The sequence below is a fragment of the Elephas maximus genome, chromosome 3 (assembly GCF_024166365.1).
Source record: "Elephas maximus indicus isolate mEleMax1 chromosome 3, mEleMax1 primary haplotype, whole genome shotgun sequence".
Taxonomy (NCBI): Eukaryota; Metazoa; Chordata; class Mammalia; order Proboscidea; family Elephantidae; genus Elephas; species Elephas maximus.
In genome coordinates, this window is record NC_064821.1 from 172,870,285 (window position 1) to 172,885,637 (window position 15,353).

A 15,353-nucleotide genomic window follows, 5' to 3' on the forward strand; every position below is an offset into this window, starting at 1 on the left:
AACATTGCCTAATCCCGCACCTTCCTCACAATTGGTACGTTTGAGCCCACTGTTGCAGTTACTGTGTCAGTCCATCTCATTAAGGGCTTCCCGCTTTTTCACTGACCCTCTACCTGATGTCCATCTCCAGCGATTGGTCCCTCCCAATGACATATGCAAAGTAAGCTAGACAAAGTCTCTCTATCCTTGCTTCTAAGGAGCATTCTGATGGTACTTCCTCCAAGACTGATTTGCCCGTTCTTCTGGCAGTCTACATTATATTAAATATTTTTTGCCAACACCAAAATTCAAACGCTTCATTTCTTCAGTCTTTATTTTTCATTGTCCAGCTTTCACATGCGTATGAGGTGATTGGAAAATACCATGGCTTGGGTCAGGGACACCTTAGTCACTAAAGTGACATCTTTGCTTTTTAAGATTTTAAAGAGGTCTTTTGTCAAAGATTTGCCCAGTGCAATACATCATTTGATTTCTTGACTCTTGCTTCATAGGTGTTGATTGTTGATCCAAGTAGAATGAAATCCTTGACAACTTCAATTTCTTCACTGTTTATCATGAATCAGTGCTTTAGGGAATTATTTTTGGAAGCTGACTCACAGAGGAGGTGATTTGAGCTCAGACTTAGAACGTTTAGGCAGAGATCTATTAGGACTTGAAATCAAAGTAATCGATCATGAATTAGATTCAGTTTAGTTGCTGTGAGCCTCTAAACCATGACAAATTATATACACTAGAAGAAAGTAGACTTTCCTACAGGAATTTGCAAGGAACCAATGGTCTTACAGATTCAAGTTGGTCACACAGGGCAAGTGGAAATGGTCAGTTATTACCACTACTACTACTACCAGCTTGTATATACTGAGTTCTTAGCTATAATGCTAGGCACCACGCTAAGTGGATTAGCTTGTTTGATCCTCCCTATAGACCATTTTTTTTTTTTTTTTTATAGACCAGGACACTGAGTCTTAGGGAAGCTAAGTAACTTGCTAAGGATGAACAGCTAATGATGGAGTAGGAACAAGGGTCAGGGTTGGGCTACAAAGAAAGCAATAGAATGGTCTGTGGGATAATCTGCAGTTTTTTCTCATTAGGAGTTCTCACTCTTAAATATAGAATGAAGAATAAAAACAGCCATAAAATGGGTTCAGGCACAACTTATGGCATGGATGGTTTTTCCATCCAAGGTGCAGGGTATGGAACCCCTTTGCAGTGGATGATTTGGCCTTTGGTCCTGGTTCTGAAAGTAGGACCCCAAATGAGGTACTGACTGAGGCCCAACCCAATTAAGAAGGATCACCTGGGGGCTGATGCTAACTAAGCCCCAGGAGGCCATAGTGAGGCTAATAAAAGCCTAGGAAGGAGGAAGCTCACCGGGGCTTCCCAGGATGGAGAGTGTGAACATTCTGCTCTCTGAGGGTGGCGGAGGGGTGGCGGGGGTAGGGGAGGTGGGGGTGGGGGGGGAGGTAAGCATTTTCCCTGGGGACAGAGAAGCTCTGTGCTGAGAACAACCCCCCATTCTTGTCCTAGAGTGGAGACGTCAGGCCGAGGGTCACAAGGGCAGATTAATCAGTAAGCGAGGTATGCACCATCTCGAGCTGAGCAAGGTACTCACACGCTTAATTGTATTTACCTGCTAATCTGTGGTGAGAAATTTCACTGGGTTTCACCACATCTTTGAAGTGCTGGGGAACAGGTGAAATTGTGGATAGATGGGAAGGCACAACTGGGCCTTGGGTACTTTGCTTATTCGGTAGTTCAGCCCTGCATAACGGATTGGAAGATTAATCAGAAGGGACTGATAACAGAAGCAGCAGAAACCCTGGACCTAGTAGAAGGCAGAGCTGGGAGAAAACAGTAGCAGAGTCCAGGAGAAGAAGAAACCAATGTCTGCTGAGTAAAGAGCTGTAACCTGCTTAGGGGTACAGCAGCACCAGAGGCAGCTGAGATCACAAGTGGCCTGGCAGCCACGAGTAGGCCCAGACAGCAGCAGAAATCCCGGGTGAGAGTGAGAGGCCCAGAGGAGATACAGGGAGCCTGTCCGAGACGTTAAGGGTCTGTTCACTGAGCGTGGACACATCTTGCATAGGGGTTGCCCTCAGAGCAGGGCTTTGAACGAGTTCTTCACAGTTCAGTCATGTCCAAAGAAGTGAAACCAGACCAGACCCGAATTTTTAAATTTTGGGTGAACCGGAATGATAACCAGAACAGAAAAAATTAGCCGAAGCCCTACTAGAAACCTAATCTCCCTCTTGGAAAACAGCGGCAGCACACACGTTGCATAGTGTAGGGTAATGCTATTCAGCTATATGCATCCCCTCCCTAGTGGAATCAGCTTTGCTCTTCCCCAAAGCATGCTGGGGATGAATTCAGGATGAACTCAGGCTAAGGTACAAGCCTGGGAGTGGTATGACTGGGCCAGTGGCCAAGGCCGAGGAATGCCTTAGCAATAGGAAGGAAAACATCTGGGCCTGGACGTGAAGTCCCTGGGAACACTGACTGCCCAGGGATGTGGGATAAAAACAATGAGGCTTAGTCCCAGCTAGAATGGTATATAACCTCGTGTCCCCTGCTAGGTGGTTGCGGAGTGCTAAACTGGTCCATCTGCCGCCCTGGGCCACGGTCCTGTAAGTAAGCTTCCCAAATAAACCATATATACATCACGATCACTGTTTCTGGAATCTTTCTTCAGTCTCTTAGAGATGCGGCTGACCTTGGGTTCAGGTGCTGCTGGGTTGTTACCCAACACATAGCAACCAAATCTCCTGGTAGGATTTTCAGCAGAGTCAGGAATAGTGGTGCCCCACTCAAAGATGGCAGCCAACTGTGCCACTTTGAATGTGTGTTGCTCTGCACAGTCCTGCCAATAATCCAATCTCATGCATCAGGCTCCTGAAAGGGCTCACTACACCTCTTCCATGTCTCCCATTCTAGGACTTTAACCCATAATTTTTCCCATTCTGGTTATTGTTTTGGATCACTCAAATTGTAAAACTTCGGATCTGTTCCAGTTTCACTTTGCCAGTCATGACCAAACTGGTTCAAAGGCCAGCCTCAGGGTAGTTCTGCTGTGACAGACACTGGTTGAGGACCGTACTGAGGCTGTTGGTTGAGAACCAGACCAACAGTGAAGGGAGCAGAGCCAGCCAAGAGGTGTGCCAGCCCAGCTATGTAAGAGTAAACATCAATTCCCCACCACGAAGCTGTTATTTACATATTATTTCCTGTCACCTTTCCATGTGTTATGGCTCTGGGAATGTCTTTTGTGTTCTGGCTCTGATTAGATGAACGTGACATTATTAGTGACCAACCTATGTGTGCACCACAATAATAAATTTTGTATTGTTTAAATAACCAGTGAGTGCTTCACAGGTATGGTATGTATGTGTACTATGCAAGGCTTTCCAGGGAATGGAAGGTAGGACCTTAGTCTCTTTTAAACTTACTGAAAATGGACTCAGCTGTTCAGAATTTTAAACGAATGCATGTTAAGCATTATTTCTCTCTCCATTTTCAATTTCAAATTACATTCCCCTCTCCAAAATCAATTTCTGCTTAGTATAGCAGGTTGGAATCCCAACCCCTAAGAAAAAGACACGGCAGTGCAGAGTTACCCTTCTGAAATGGAGCCCCCTTACTCTGGAGGGCCTAAACAAGAGGGAGGAATGAGGTGAGCTTCCAGCTACTACCCTTGAGGAGAATGACCAAGTGTCAGGGAATGACGCACAAATGCCCTTCCGGGTTGGAAGTTTTGGCTTGGCTCACAGGGAGAGTGGTTATGGCTGAAGCATCTGAAGGCCAGGTTCATGGGTTCAAGGGCAGAAGTGTGGAATAGTGAAGCAAGCATGGGATTCAGCAGCACACGGACACAGATCCAAGTCTTGCAAATCCTGGCTCTGCCTCTTACTAGTAGTGTGACTTCAAACATTTCAATCTCATTGTAATTGTGAGTTGAATATACTATCTCAAACCTCACAACAACTCAGCAAGATGACAATCTTTATTGCCATTTTATAGATGAAGAAATTGAGGCTCAGAGAGGTTAAATAAATCAGGTAAGATGTCCAAATGAGCTAGGATTTGGATCCATTTGGATCTATTGTACCAAATTGCCTACCCTCCTTTGCTGCCCTGGTCTCACTCCACTTGGCTGAGCTGTCTCTCCAGTCTCCTTTAGTTTGTTTCCCTAAGCAAATCACAAAATAAATTTGTGTTCCTCAAACATGATGCAACAGAATGGAAGGTAAAATCCAGCAATACTGGCCAGAGATGAAAAATCTACCTTGTATAATCCACAAAGTATATAATCAGCCAAAATAACCGAGGGCTGAACTGTACAGGCATTTGAGTTAGGACAGTGTTATGGACTGAACCGTGTCCCCCTAAAATATGTGTTATAAACCTAAACCCTCTACCTGTGGTTATAATCCCATCTGGGAATGGGTTTTCTTCGTTATGTTGAAGAGATAGTTATTAATGTACGGTGTGTCTTAATCTCTTGAGATATAAAAGGGATTAAATAAACCAGCCAGCAAACAGAGATGGGGGAAGACAGATGCCAAGCCACATGAAGATCACCCAAAAGCAGAAGCTTAACAGAGACAAGGACTTCCCCCAGAGCTGACAGAGAGAGAAAGCTTTCCCCTAGAGCTGACACCCTGCATTCTGACTTCTAGCCTCCTAAACTGTGAGAAAATAAATTTCCATTTGTTAAAGCCATCCATTTGTGGTATTTCTGTTATGGCAGCACTAGATAACTAAGACAGGTAGATAACTCACTCACCATCTATTATGGCTAAACTGTGTCCCCCACAAAAATACGTTGAAGCCTTAACCCTTGGTATCTACGAATGTGACCTTGTTTGGAAGTAGGGACTTTGCAAATGTTATTCATGAACATGAGGTCATACTGGAGTAGGGTGGGACCAGTGTCCTTTTGAAAAGAGAAGAGACACAGACAGACATGGAGGGAAGACAGCAAGTGAAGATGGAAGCAGAGAGTGGAGTGATGCTGTCAGAAGTCATGGCATACCTGGGCCTGGAAGAGACAATGAAGGATCTTCCCCTGGAAACTTCAGAGAGAGCACGGCCCTCCTGACACCCTGAATTTGGACTTCTAGCCTCCACAGCTGTGGGAGAATACATTTCTGTTGTTTTAAGCCACCTGGTTTGTGGTACTTTATTATAGCTTCCCTAGGAAACTAATATACCATTCTATTCCCATGTCTTCACTAATTATTGAGGGCTTCATCATGATAACCCAGAGAAATATTTTCCATACAGATAGCAGGACTAATCGATGCTACTTGCTTATTTAGGCCCCTGAGAATTTGTGTTTGAATTGGTTAACTGTGTGACCTTGGGTGAGTTACTTGACTTCTGGGCCTTGTTTTCCTCATCTGTAAAAGGGGGATCATATTATTGCCAACTTCATGGGATTGTTATGAGAATGAAATGAGTTAATATATGTAAAGCATGTAGTGTGTGCTGTATACCTGTTAAATAAGCTGGCTTTATGTTCACCCAGTCTGCACCACAATGTCTTCTGTGGGATTCTGACCGAAGCAACTCAGTGTTAGATGCCTAGCTAAGCAGATGGCCATTTCATGTTCTGTGCCCTGGTATCTGCAAGATGTGGATGTACTGGTCCCAGTGCCCTAGTCTCCTGGGACCACAGATATTGGCCTTCCATTTGGTCTTTCCTCTGGGCTCCTCAACTATTCCAGGCAGCTGTGGATACAACTTTCCTGCAGTTAAGCAGGAAATTAGACAAATTAACTCATTTCATTCTCATAACAATCCTATGAAATTGGTAATAATATGATCCTGTTTTTACAGATGAGGAAAACGAGGCCCGGAAGTCAAGTAACTCACCCAAGGTCACACAGTTAACCAGTTCAAACACAAATTCTCAGCCAGCAACTAGGCTCAGCACGCAGCCTCATGTGGTGGGCTCAGCACACAGCCTCATGTGGTGGGCTCAGCACACAGCCTCACTGGTGGGCTCAGCACACAGCCTCACTGGTGGGCTCAGCACACAGCCTCATGTGGTGGGCTCAGCACACAGCCTCACTGGTGGGATCACAGACTCACATGGTGGGCTCTGCACTACAGCCCAGAGCACTGCCCCATATTTTATGGTTGTTCCTAACTTCAGACTTTCTTGGCTTTGAATAGTGAACTTTTTACTGTGTGTGTGTGTGTGTTACTCAAGTCCTATTTGCACTAGTTTTTAATAAGGTTACCGGTATTAGACGGACAAATGTCTTTCTAGGTAAAACAGATTTATGCTATGCATCATTGCCTTTCCTGCTCAAAGATGAAAATAGGAGTTACAATCTGAGTGGGGACTACAGACAGTAAGACTGAGGATCCACCCCCCACCAGGCATACCAGTCTGCCACAGTTGGAGGCTGCCTTTGGCTACCCCTCCATCGGAAGTCTTTGTTCACTCAGAAAGCATGACTGAAATCCTTCTAGCAACATGCCAGTGGCTCTGCTTTCCCAGACGCTCCCATGAAGGCTTTGGCTCAGTGAACCCTGCAAGCAGCTCAGCTTCTCTCCTGACTTGTAATGAGGGCGTTCGTTACTACAGGTTGCCATAGCAGCTGCTGCTGTCCAATCTGTGCCCGCCTCCAGGCGAAGGATGAGCACCATCTCTGTGGGGGTGGCTTGGCTTCTTGGGGAGTGACCATGCCCAGCCCCGGAATGGTCAGCAGGCTACACGGCAAGGGCTGGTGTCCATGAAACACAAAGCTGGATGTGTTGAAGTTGATGGTGTGTCTAGATGTGAAATCTCAGAAAGAATTTCTGCTAAACTGATTTTTTATGTTTCCAGGATTCTCCTTCTGTGCTGGCTCACTCAGGCAGCCTTTGGAAGACTTCCTGGGTTTCCGGACCCATTTTTCTCCAGAGCACTCTTTGCAGCAGATCTTGAACTCCTGAGGACACATCTGGCCTTGCCCTCTAGCAGTTGAGTCAAGAGTTGTTCTTCTAAAGGTCTCGAGAGCTTTTCCTATCCTAGAGGCATTTTATATTCTAATAAATCTTTTCCCTCTCTGATCACTAACAATTGAGACAGCTCTGCAAAAGAGGTGAGAAGAATTTTTAAAAAATATCTTTTCAGTTGGCTCACATAAATTCAATCTAAATTACTCACTTGTCAAGTCTCTTTTTATCCAAGGCCTGTGGCCTCATTCTTCATTTCTCTTCCCTCTGTAAATCACTGAAAAGGGCAAGGAAGCAAGGAAGCAGCAAGATGCATTAAATATGCACACGTTATCTTAAGATAAAAAAAAAAAAGGCCTCAAACTCTCTGAGATTCCTATTAGTGCTTTGATTTGAGATGCTATTTTTGCAGCACTTCCCCAGCAATTAAGCAGGAAATTAGACAATCTGAACTGTTTGAAAGAGAAATACCCCAAAGTTTCTAACTAACCAGGTGATCTCTATCCTGCTTCATGAAATGAATCCTGCCAAAGATTCTCACTGAGCTCAGGCTACGACTCAGGGCAACTCCCTGGCCAACAAGCTGTGTTCCTTAGTAAGTTCCAAGATTCAGTTCCTTTGGGGAGTTGCTTAGGGAGAACATCAACATGTGCAACAGCTGAAGGAGTTTCATGGAGGAAACTTAGTTTCCCAGGATGTGCAGGTGACACTGCAGCCAAGACGATGGATGCCACCCCTGCCCCCCGCCCATGCAGTGATGTAAGGCACACAACCCTCCCTGTCTACCTCCTGCTAAAACCCTGTTGCCTCAGATAGATTGTTTTCCCCTCCACTCAAACCTGCATCAACCTGTCAGCATCAAAACAGCTTTCTTGAATTACAGCCGGGGTTCTCAAACTTTAGCATACATCAGAATCACTAGGAGGGGTTGTTAAAACACAGATTCCTGGGCTCCACCTTCCAGAATTTCTAATTCAGTAGATCTGGGATGGGGCCCCAGAAACTGCGTTTCTAAGAAGCTCCCAGATGATGCTGATGCTGTTGGTCCAGGGACCATATGTCGAGAATCACTGACTTAGGGTATTACCAGGACTAAGGTTAAAATGCAAGCGTTCTACTTGGAAGTAGCACGTTAAATGTTGATAACAGATACATAATACAATATAGTATGATATGAACTTAAACTGACCACGAATTAATAACTACCCTGGTGGTTTTTTTTTTTTTTTTTGGTGGTACAGTGGTTAAGCGCTATGACTGCTAAGCAAAAGGTCGGCAGTTTGAATCCACCAGCTGCTCCTTGGAAACCCTATGGGGCAGTTCTACCCTGTCCTGTAGGGTCCCTTTGAGTCGGAATCGACTCAACAGCAATGGGTTTGGTTTGGGTTTTTTAAAAATTTTGGACCATTTGTTAAGTGCTTACTATGGATCAATCATTGTGCCCAATAATTTACATTTCATTTAATCCTCATAATATCTTGTGAATTTATCATTATTTATTCCAATTTTCAAATGAAGAAATTTAGGCTTAAAAAAAAGCAACTTTCCTAATGGAAGTGATAGCAGCAGGATTTGAACTCAGGTCTGTCTCTTAAAAAGTCCATTCATGCTATTGAGAAACTTTAGGATAGTTTAAGATTCAATAAAGGCCAAAAGCCTTAGACCCAAGGCTCCCTGTAGTGTATTGGGAGGTCCCATGTCAGCCACTGACCTAATTTGACTCATCCTGTGTAAAGAAAGCCTGTTGCCATCAAGTTGATTCTCATGCATAGTAGAACCGCCCCTTAGGGTTTCCAAAGCTGTCATCTTTACAGAAGTAGGCTGCCACATCTTTCTGCCTTCGAGGGAAACACCAATTAAAAACCCCTACAAAACTGGAAATAGGTCCTAAGAATTCAGACCTAGGCTCACGTACATTTCTCCGAAGACCAGGGTATCTAGCTACTAGTACTCTGGGAGATTTTTTAACTATTTTTTTACAATTTAGAAGTTTCCTCATCACATGTTTTTGAGAAGCCATGTCTGTTTCCCTGTAGCCACTGGAAACAAAAACCCTTTAAAAATTAATAGTGACTGTACTTATTTCAGACCTGCAGTTGGGCAGGAATTGGGAAGTATGTGTCTCAGAGAATCAATGGACTGGGAGAAGAATGGAATCCAAGCAGAGGACAGGCAGTGGAAGGAGGTTCCAGACCCAACCCCTGCTGGTAGAAGGAGGGGTTGTTGAATGTGGAGCTGGCCCAGGCTAGGAGGCTGTCCCTGGGCTTTACCATCAGGAAACTGTCATTCTCACTCATGTCCTCTGAAATCAGCCATGTCTGACTAGAGTGGTCTGTAGTTTGGGGTTGATAATATTCCCTGGGGGTATGCCCAAGGCCTCACACCAAGCTGGCCCCTAGAAAAGTGTGACAGGGATTCGTCATACTACTTATGTATGCCTGCGTGTGCGCGCGCCTGCACGCACGCGTGCGCACGCGCGCACACACACGCGCGCACACGCACACACACGGCTCTGTGTGGTCATCTCCAGAGTAGCCTCAGTGGGGCACCACTGGACAGGATCAGCCCTGAGCAAAACTGAGGAGGCAGTGAGGGTTATTTTTACTGCAAGCCCACTTTCAGCACCCCCTTTCCTCCTTGGGGCACACCCACCCACCCAAGCCAGAAGCAGGCAGACATTAGCTCCCTGAAGGATGTCAAAAGATTCCCTCTACCACCTGGCCACTGAAAGTGCAGTCAGACCAGCGGCACAGACACCACTGGTATCACTGGGACCTTGTGAGAAATGCAAAGTCTCAGGCCTTCCCCAGAACTACCGAATCAAGATCTGCATTTTAACAAGGCCCATGCACAATAAAGTTTGAGATGCATTGCTCTAAAACAGTAGTTCTCCGCCTTGGCTGCACTTTACAATCACCTGAGGAGCTTTTAAAAATCCTGATGCCCAGGCTTTACACTCAGACCAATTGAATCAGACTTCCTGGGGATAGGGCCCAGGCATCAGTTGTTTTTAAGCTCTCTAGGTGATTCCAAGGTACAGCCAGGGTTGGAACCAAACTCTGAAGAAGGAGGGATTTAGCAGCTGCCCCTCTGAGGAATATTTATATTTTCCTGTAGGATACTGGAAGACTCAAAAGACTTCAGAATCCAAGGGAGTTAACCTCAACTGGCAAAATCTGAGGGGAGGCACTATATAACAGGGAAGGAGTTATGGGAAGGGGGCAGGAACCCCTCACATCACAGAAAGAAAGCTTTTGCCTTTCTGATTAATTGAAGAGTAAGTTTTGATTCTGACTTCATTAAAAAAAACCCACTGCAGTTGAGTCAATTCTGACTCATAGCGACCCTATAGGACAGAGTAGAACTGCCTCATAGGGTTTCCAAGGCTGTAAATCTTTATGGAAGTAGACTGCCATGTCTTTCTCCTGCGAAATGGCTGGTAGGTTTGAACCACTGACCTTTTGGTTAGCAGCCAAGTGTATTAACCACTATGCCACCAGGGCTCCTTTCTGACTTAAGTCATCCCAAAATGCAACAACAAAATAGCCTCCCATTTTGTCCATGAGTAAAATGACTTACCCATTCCAAGTGTACTTCCAGAGCAGGTTACTGTAATAAATAAAAACACAAGCATTTAAAATCTATTTGTTGATATACTCAAGGTGGTAAAGCTACAACTTAAGAAAGAATAAAGGGAGAATGAATCAAAGCATGAATAAGTACCAGCTTGGGTGACACCTATTGGCAATGTGACGTTTGCCAAGTCATATCACCTTTCTGTGCCTCAGTTTCTTATCTGTAAAGTGGTAAGAATAACAGTGCCAACCTCATAGGGTTGTTATAAGGATTAATTGAATTAATATATCTAAAGCACTTAAAATAGTACCTGGCATCTAAATAAACAAATCCATTGCCATCAAGTTGATTCTGACTCATAGTGACCCCATGTGACACAGTAGAACTGCCCCATAGGGTTTCCAAGGAGTGGCTGGTGGATTCGAACTGCCGACCTTTTGATTAGCAGCTGGCCTCTTAACCATTGCACTACCAGGGCTCTGGGCCTGGCACATAGCACTCAATGAACACTCCAAACCAAACATATTGCCATTGAGTCGATTCCAATTCATAGTGACATTGTAGGACAGAGTAGAACTGCCCCATGGTGTTTCCAAGGAGTGGCTGGTGGATTTGAACTGCTAACCTCTTGGCTAGTAGCCAAACTCCTAACCACTGTGCCACCAGGGCTCCCAATGAAGGAACACTTAAAAAAAACAAAACAAAACAAAACATTGCTTTCGAGTTGATTCCGACTCATAGCAACCCTATAGGACAGAGTAGAACTGTCCCATATGGTTTCCAAGGAGTGCCTGGTGGATTTGAACTGCCAGCCTTTCGGTTAGCAGTCGTAGGTAGGTCTTAACCACTACACCCCCAGGGTTTCCGAAGGAACACTAGTTGTTACTGTTCACTGTCCTGATTACCAGAATAAGCCATCATTGATATTACCATTAAAATGAAAAAAACTTCTCCTAAATGCATGATTTTTACCAGGGAAACAGAGTCCCACACCTGAGTCTAGATACCCAATCCTTACAAAAGTGAAATGGCTTCAGGCTTGACATAGCACCCCACCAAAGGGTATCTGAGTTCTGGCTAAGGACTTCTGGTGGCTGACAAACCATCAGAGGAATGACTCTCTAAGTGTTGAATTGCATCCATATGGGGCAAGAGAAGGAAAAAAAGACTTCCATTACTCACTTACGAACTGTATGATTATAGGCAAGCACATAAACTCATGTATTTATTCTTTCTTTTTAAAACTTAAAATATATTTGGCACCAGCTATGAGTGGTACAATGGTTAAGAGCGCAGCTGTTAACCAAAAAGTCAGTGGTCCAAACCCACCAGCAGCTCCACAGGGGAAAAGTTCTGCTCCAGTAAAGATCACAGCCTTGGAAACCCTGGGGCAGTTCTACTCTATCATACAGGGTCGCCATAAGTAGGAATCAGCTTGAGGACACCTAACAACAACAACATGTGCCAACTATGGAGAGTCAGAGAAATCATCATTTAGTAGGGGAGATACCACGCATTCAACTCAGTAATATGGTGTGATAAAATAACAGTGCCGTTGGGTCATAAAGAGGGCCCCTGGTGGCACAACGGTTAAAGTGCTTGGCTGCTAACCAAAAGGTTGGCGGTTCAGCTGCCTGCTCTGTGGGACAAAGATGTGGCAATCCACTTCTGTAAGGATTTACAGCCTTGGAAACCCTATCAGGGCAGTTCTACTTTGTCTTATAGGGTCTCTATGAGTTGGAATCGACTCAACTTGGGTATTATTTTGAGGGGAGGCGTGGTCAAAAAAGATGGGGGGGGCTAGCTCAACCTATGGGAATTGGAGAAGTCTTCACAGAGGAGGGGAAATTTGGACTGGTGGGGTTCTCTAAGAGGAGATGGGGTGGAATTCCAGGCAGAGAAGACCAACAGCATCAGCTCAGAAGCATGAGGTGGTATGGGGTGTATATGTGTGTCTGGGGTGCAATAGGTGTGTGTGAATGATTCCATTTACTAGACTAGAGAATAGAGTCCTTCCAGGAGGATGTTATGGAAAAGCCTAGGATCAGGGCATCAGGACTGTAGGAAGACTCATTAGCAACCTGCGTTATGCAGATGACACAAACTTGCTTGCTGAAAGTGAAGAGGACTTGAAGCATCTCTTCATAAAGAAAACAAAAATCCTCACAACTGGTCTAATAAGCAACATCATGAGAAATGGAGAAAAGATTGAAGTTGTCAAGGATTTCATTTTGCTTGGATCCACAATCAATGCCCATGAAGGCAGCAGTCAAAAAATCAAAAGACACATTGCGTTGGGCAAATCTACTGCAAAAGACCTCTTTAAAGTGTTAAAAAACAAAGATGTCGCCTTGGAGACTAAGGTGCGCCTGACCCAAGCCATGGCTGTTTTCAATCGCCTCATATGCATGTGAAAGCTGAACAATGAATAATGAAGACCAAAGAGGAATCAATGCCTTTGAATAATGTTGTTGTAAAAGAATATTGAATATACTATGGACTGCCAAAAGAATGAACAAATCTGTCTTGGAAGAAGTACAGCCAAAATGCATCTCATGTACTTTGGACATGTTATCAGGAGGGATCAGTCCCTGGAGAAAGATACCGTGTTCACTAAAGTAGAGGGTCAGCAGAAAAGAGGAAGATTCTCAACAAAATGGACTGATAGACACAGTGGCTGCAACAATGGGCTCAAGCATAAAAATGATTTTGAGCATGGCTCAGGACCGGTCGGTATTTCTTTCTATGGTACATACGGTCGCTATGAGTCGGAACCAACTCGATGGCACCTAACAACAACACGAGGATGTTTTGGAAAAGCCTGGAATTGTGCTTTCCAATATGGTAGCCACAAAACAAAACAAAGCAAACTGGGAGACATCTAATTTAGGGTGTTAATAATGCACTAACGCTTTACCAGGACTATACATGATTAATTTTAGCAACAGACTTTTGAGGCATATGTATGACTACATGTAGCTATTGAGCTCTTGAAATATCGCTAGTCCAAACTGAGATGTGCTGGAACTATAAAATGCACGCCAGATTTCAAAGACTACAAAAAAAAAAAAAAAAGACTAGTATGGGGGAAGAAAAAGAATGTAAAAGATCTTATTAATTATTTTTTATATTGGTTACATGTTGAAATGATTGTATTTTGGATATGTTGGGTTAAAAGCTATATTCTTCAACTTAATTTCATCTGTTTTGTTTTACTTTTTTTAATGTGGCTACTGGAAAATTTAAAATTTCCACATAGAGTCTGCATTATATTTCGATCGGTGCAGGTGTAGGAAGACAGATGGTGAAAGACCTTGAATGTCATGCTCAGACAACTACATTTTATCCTATGGAACAAATGGAAAACTTGAGGGTTGTGAAACATAAAAATAACACAATTGGATTAGTGTCCCGGAATAACTCTGGTAATAGTACAGAGGCTGGAGAGAAGGAAGAAAGGTAGGACTGGCTCTGGGGTCAAGGTGGTAAGGGCCGGAAGTATGGCTGTAGCTGTGGAAATGAAGAGAAGTTGGATTTTATCAGGGAGGCAAACAGGACAGGACTTGGAGTCTACTTAGACATGGAGGATGAAGGAAAGGGAAGCTGACTCCAGGGTTTTCAGTTTGTGTACTTGAAACAAGGATGATATAAGGAATATCAGAAATGTCAGGAGAAAAAGATCAGGTGTTCATATGGGCCCTGGAGTTTGCAATGCCTGGGACATCCCCGGGCAGAGGAATCAAGTTGGAATATGGATTTAGAGGTTAGGAGGAGAGAAGGGCTGAAGACAGAGATTTGGGACCCTTGGAGTCTCAGTTTCCTCATTTATAAACTGGAGATAATAAAATCTGTCGAACCTACCTCAGGGTTATTTTGAGCATTCAATGAGATATTAAATGTGGAAACACTTGAAAAATTATAAAATATTATGTAAATGGGTTGGATTATTGTTATAGAGTTTTAGGCTTCTCTGCCGAAAAGCTCTTCCTCGCTTCCCCTCCTGCCCCCATCCCCTGCCCCCGAGAACCCATGTCTGTTCCTGCCCACAGGCCATGCTGTGGGCCAGCTTGTCCTGTGGACAAATTAATGAAAAAAACAAGGAATCAGAGCATGACAGCCAAGGACAGTGAGAACATCCCCTCAGGAGGAACTGGCCTGGTTCCCTCACAGGTGCTATCTTGAACCTTTGTGTTACCAACAAATAATTGGAATTTTGAGATCCTATTTTTTTTTTTTTTTTTTTTTGGTTATCAGTAAAAATTTGGGAGCTCCTGTGTTTACCTGCAAAGTTCTAGGGCTTTATCATCTCTTTCCTTTAATTTTAGAAATATACGAAAAATACATGACTGTGCCCTGGGCAAGGCAGCAGAGGGGGCTGAAATAAAGAGCAGAATTGCTCATGTGTTTCTGGCAGCTTTGGGGAGATGGCAGTTACTGACAGCCCTGCTTTGTGATCACAGACTGCCCACTCACATTGCCAAACCTAGCTTCTGATTTATAACACCGTTTTTTCTGATCCTCCAACTCTTCTCCAGTCATAATTCTGAACCTGTGAAAATAAAGGTTCGAGCCCCTCAGTTTCCAACATCCCTGGTGTCCATCATTATCTCTAAGACTAGGTTCCAAATCTATCCCAAATCTCAGAGAACCATTTTTAATTAGCTTTACTGCCCAAGCAGCAAGCATCTGGCCCTTTTTCTTCAGGGGACGAGAGGGACAGGGAAGGGAGGAGTACCCCTAAATAAAATTATAATAAAGCAGCACGATTCCAAAGAGGGTTGGGGTCCCGGGAAGCCAGAACCAGCCTGGAAATTTCACGTTCTTTGCAACTT

The 15,353-nt window shown here is 44.1% G+C and overlaps 1 protein-coding gene across 1 annotated transcript in view; it reads right to left on the reverse strand.

The window, feature by feature from the left end:
- Nucleotides 1-7,051: 7,051 nt before the first annotated feature.
- The window catches only part of FNDC7 (fibronectin type III domain containing 7), a 32,235-nt gene continuing 23,933 nt past the window's right edge, over nt 7,052-15,353 (reverse strand). The window contains exons 11-13 of the mRNA XM_049876002.1: nt 10,525-10,554; nt 7,157-7,222; nt 7,052-7,080 (exon numbers count right to left, since the gene is read on the reverse strand). Of these exons, the coding sequence (XP_049731959.1) occupies nt 7,191-7,222; nt 10,525-10,554 (62 nt within the window). The 3' untranslated portion in view covers nt 7,052-7,080; nt 7,157-7,190. The remainder of the gene's footprint in view (nt 7,081-7,156; nt 7,223-10,524; nt 10,555-15,353) is intronic.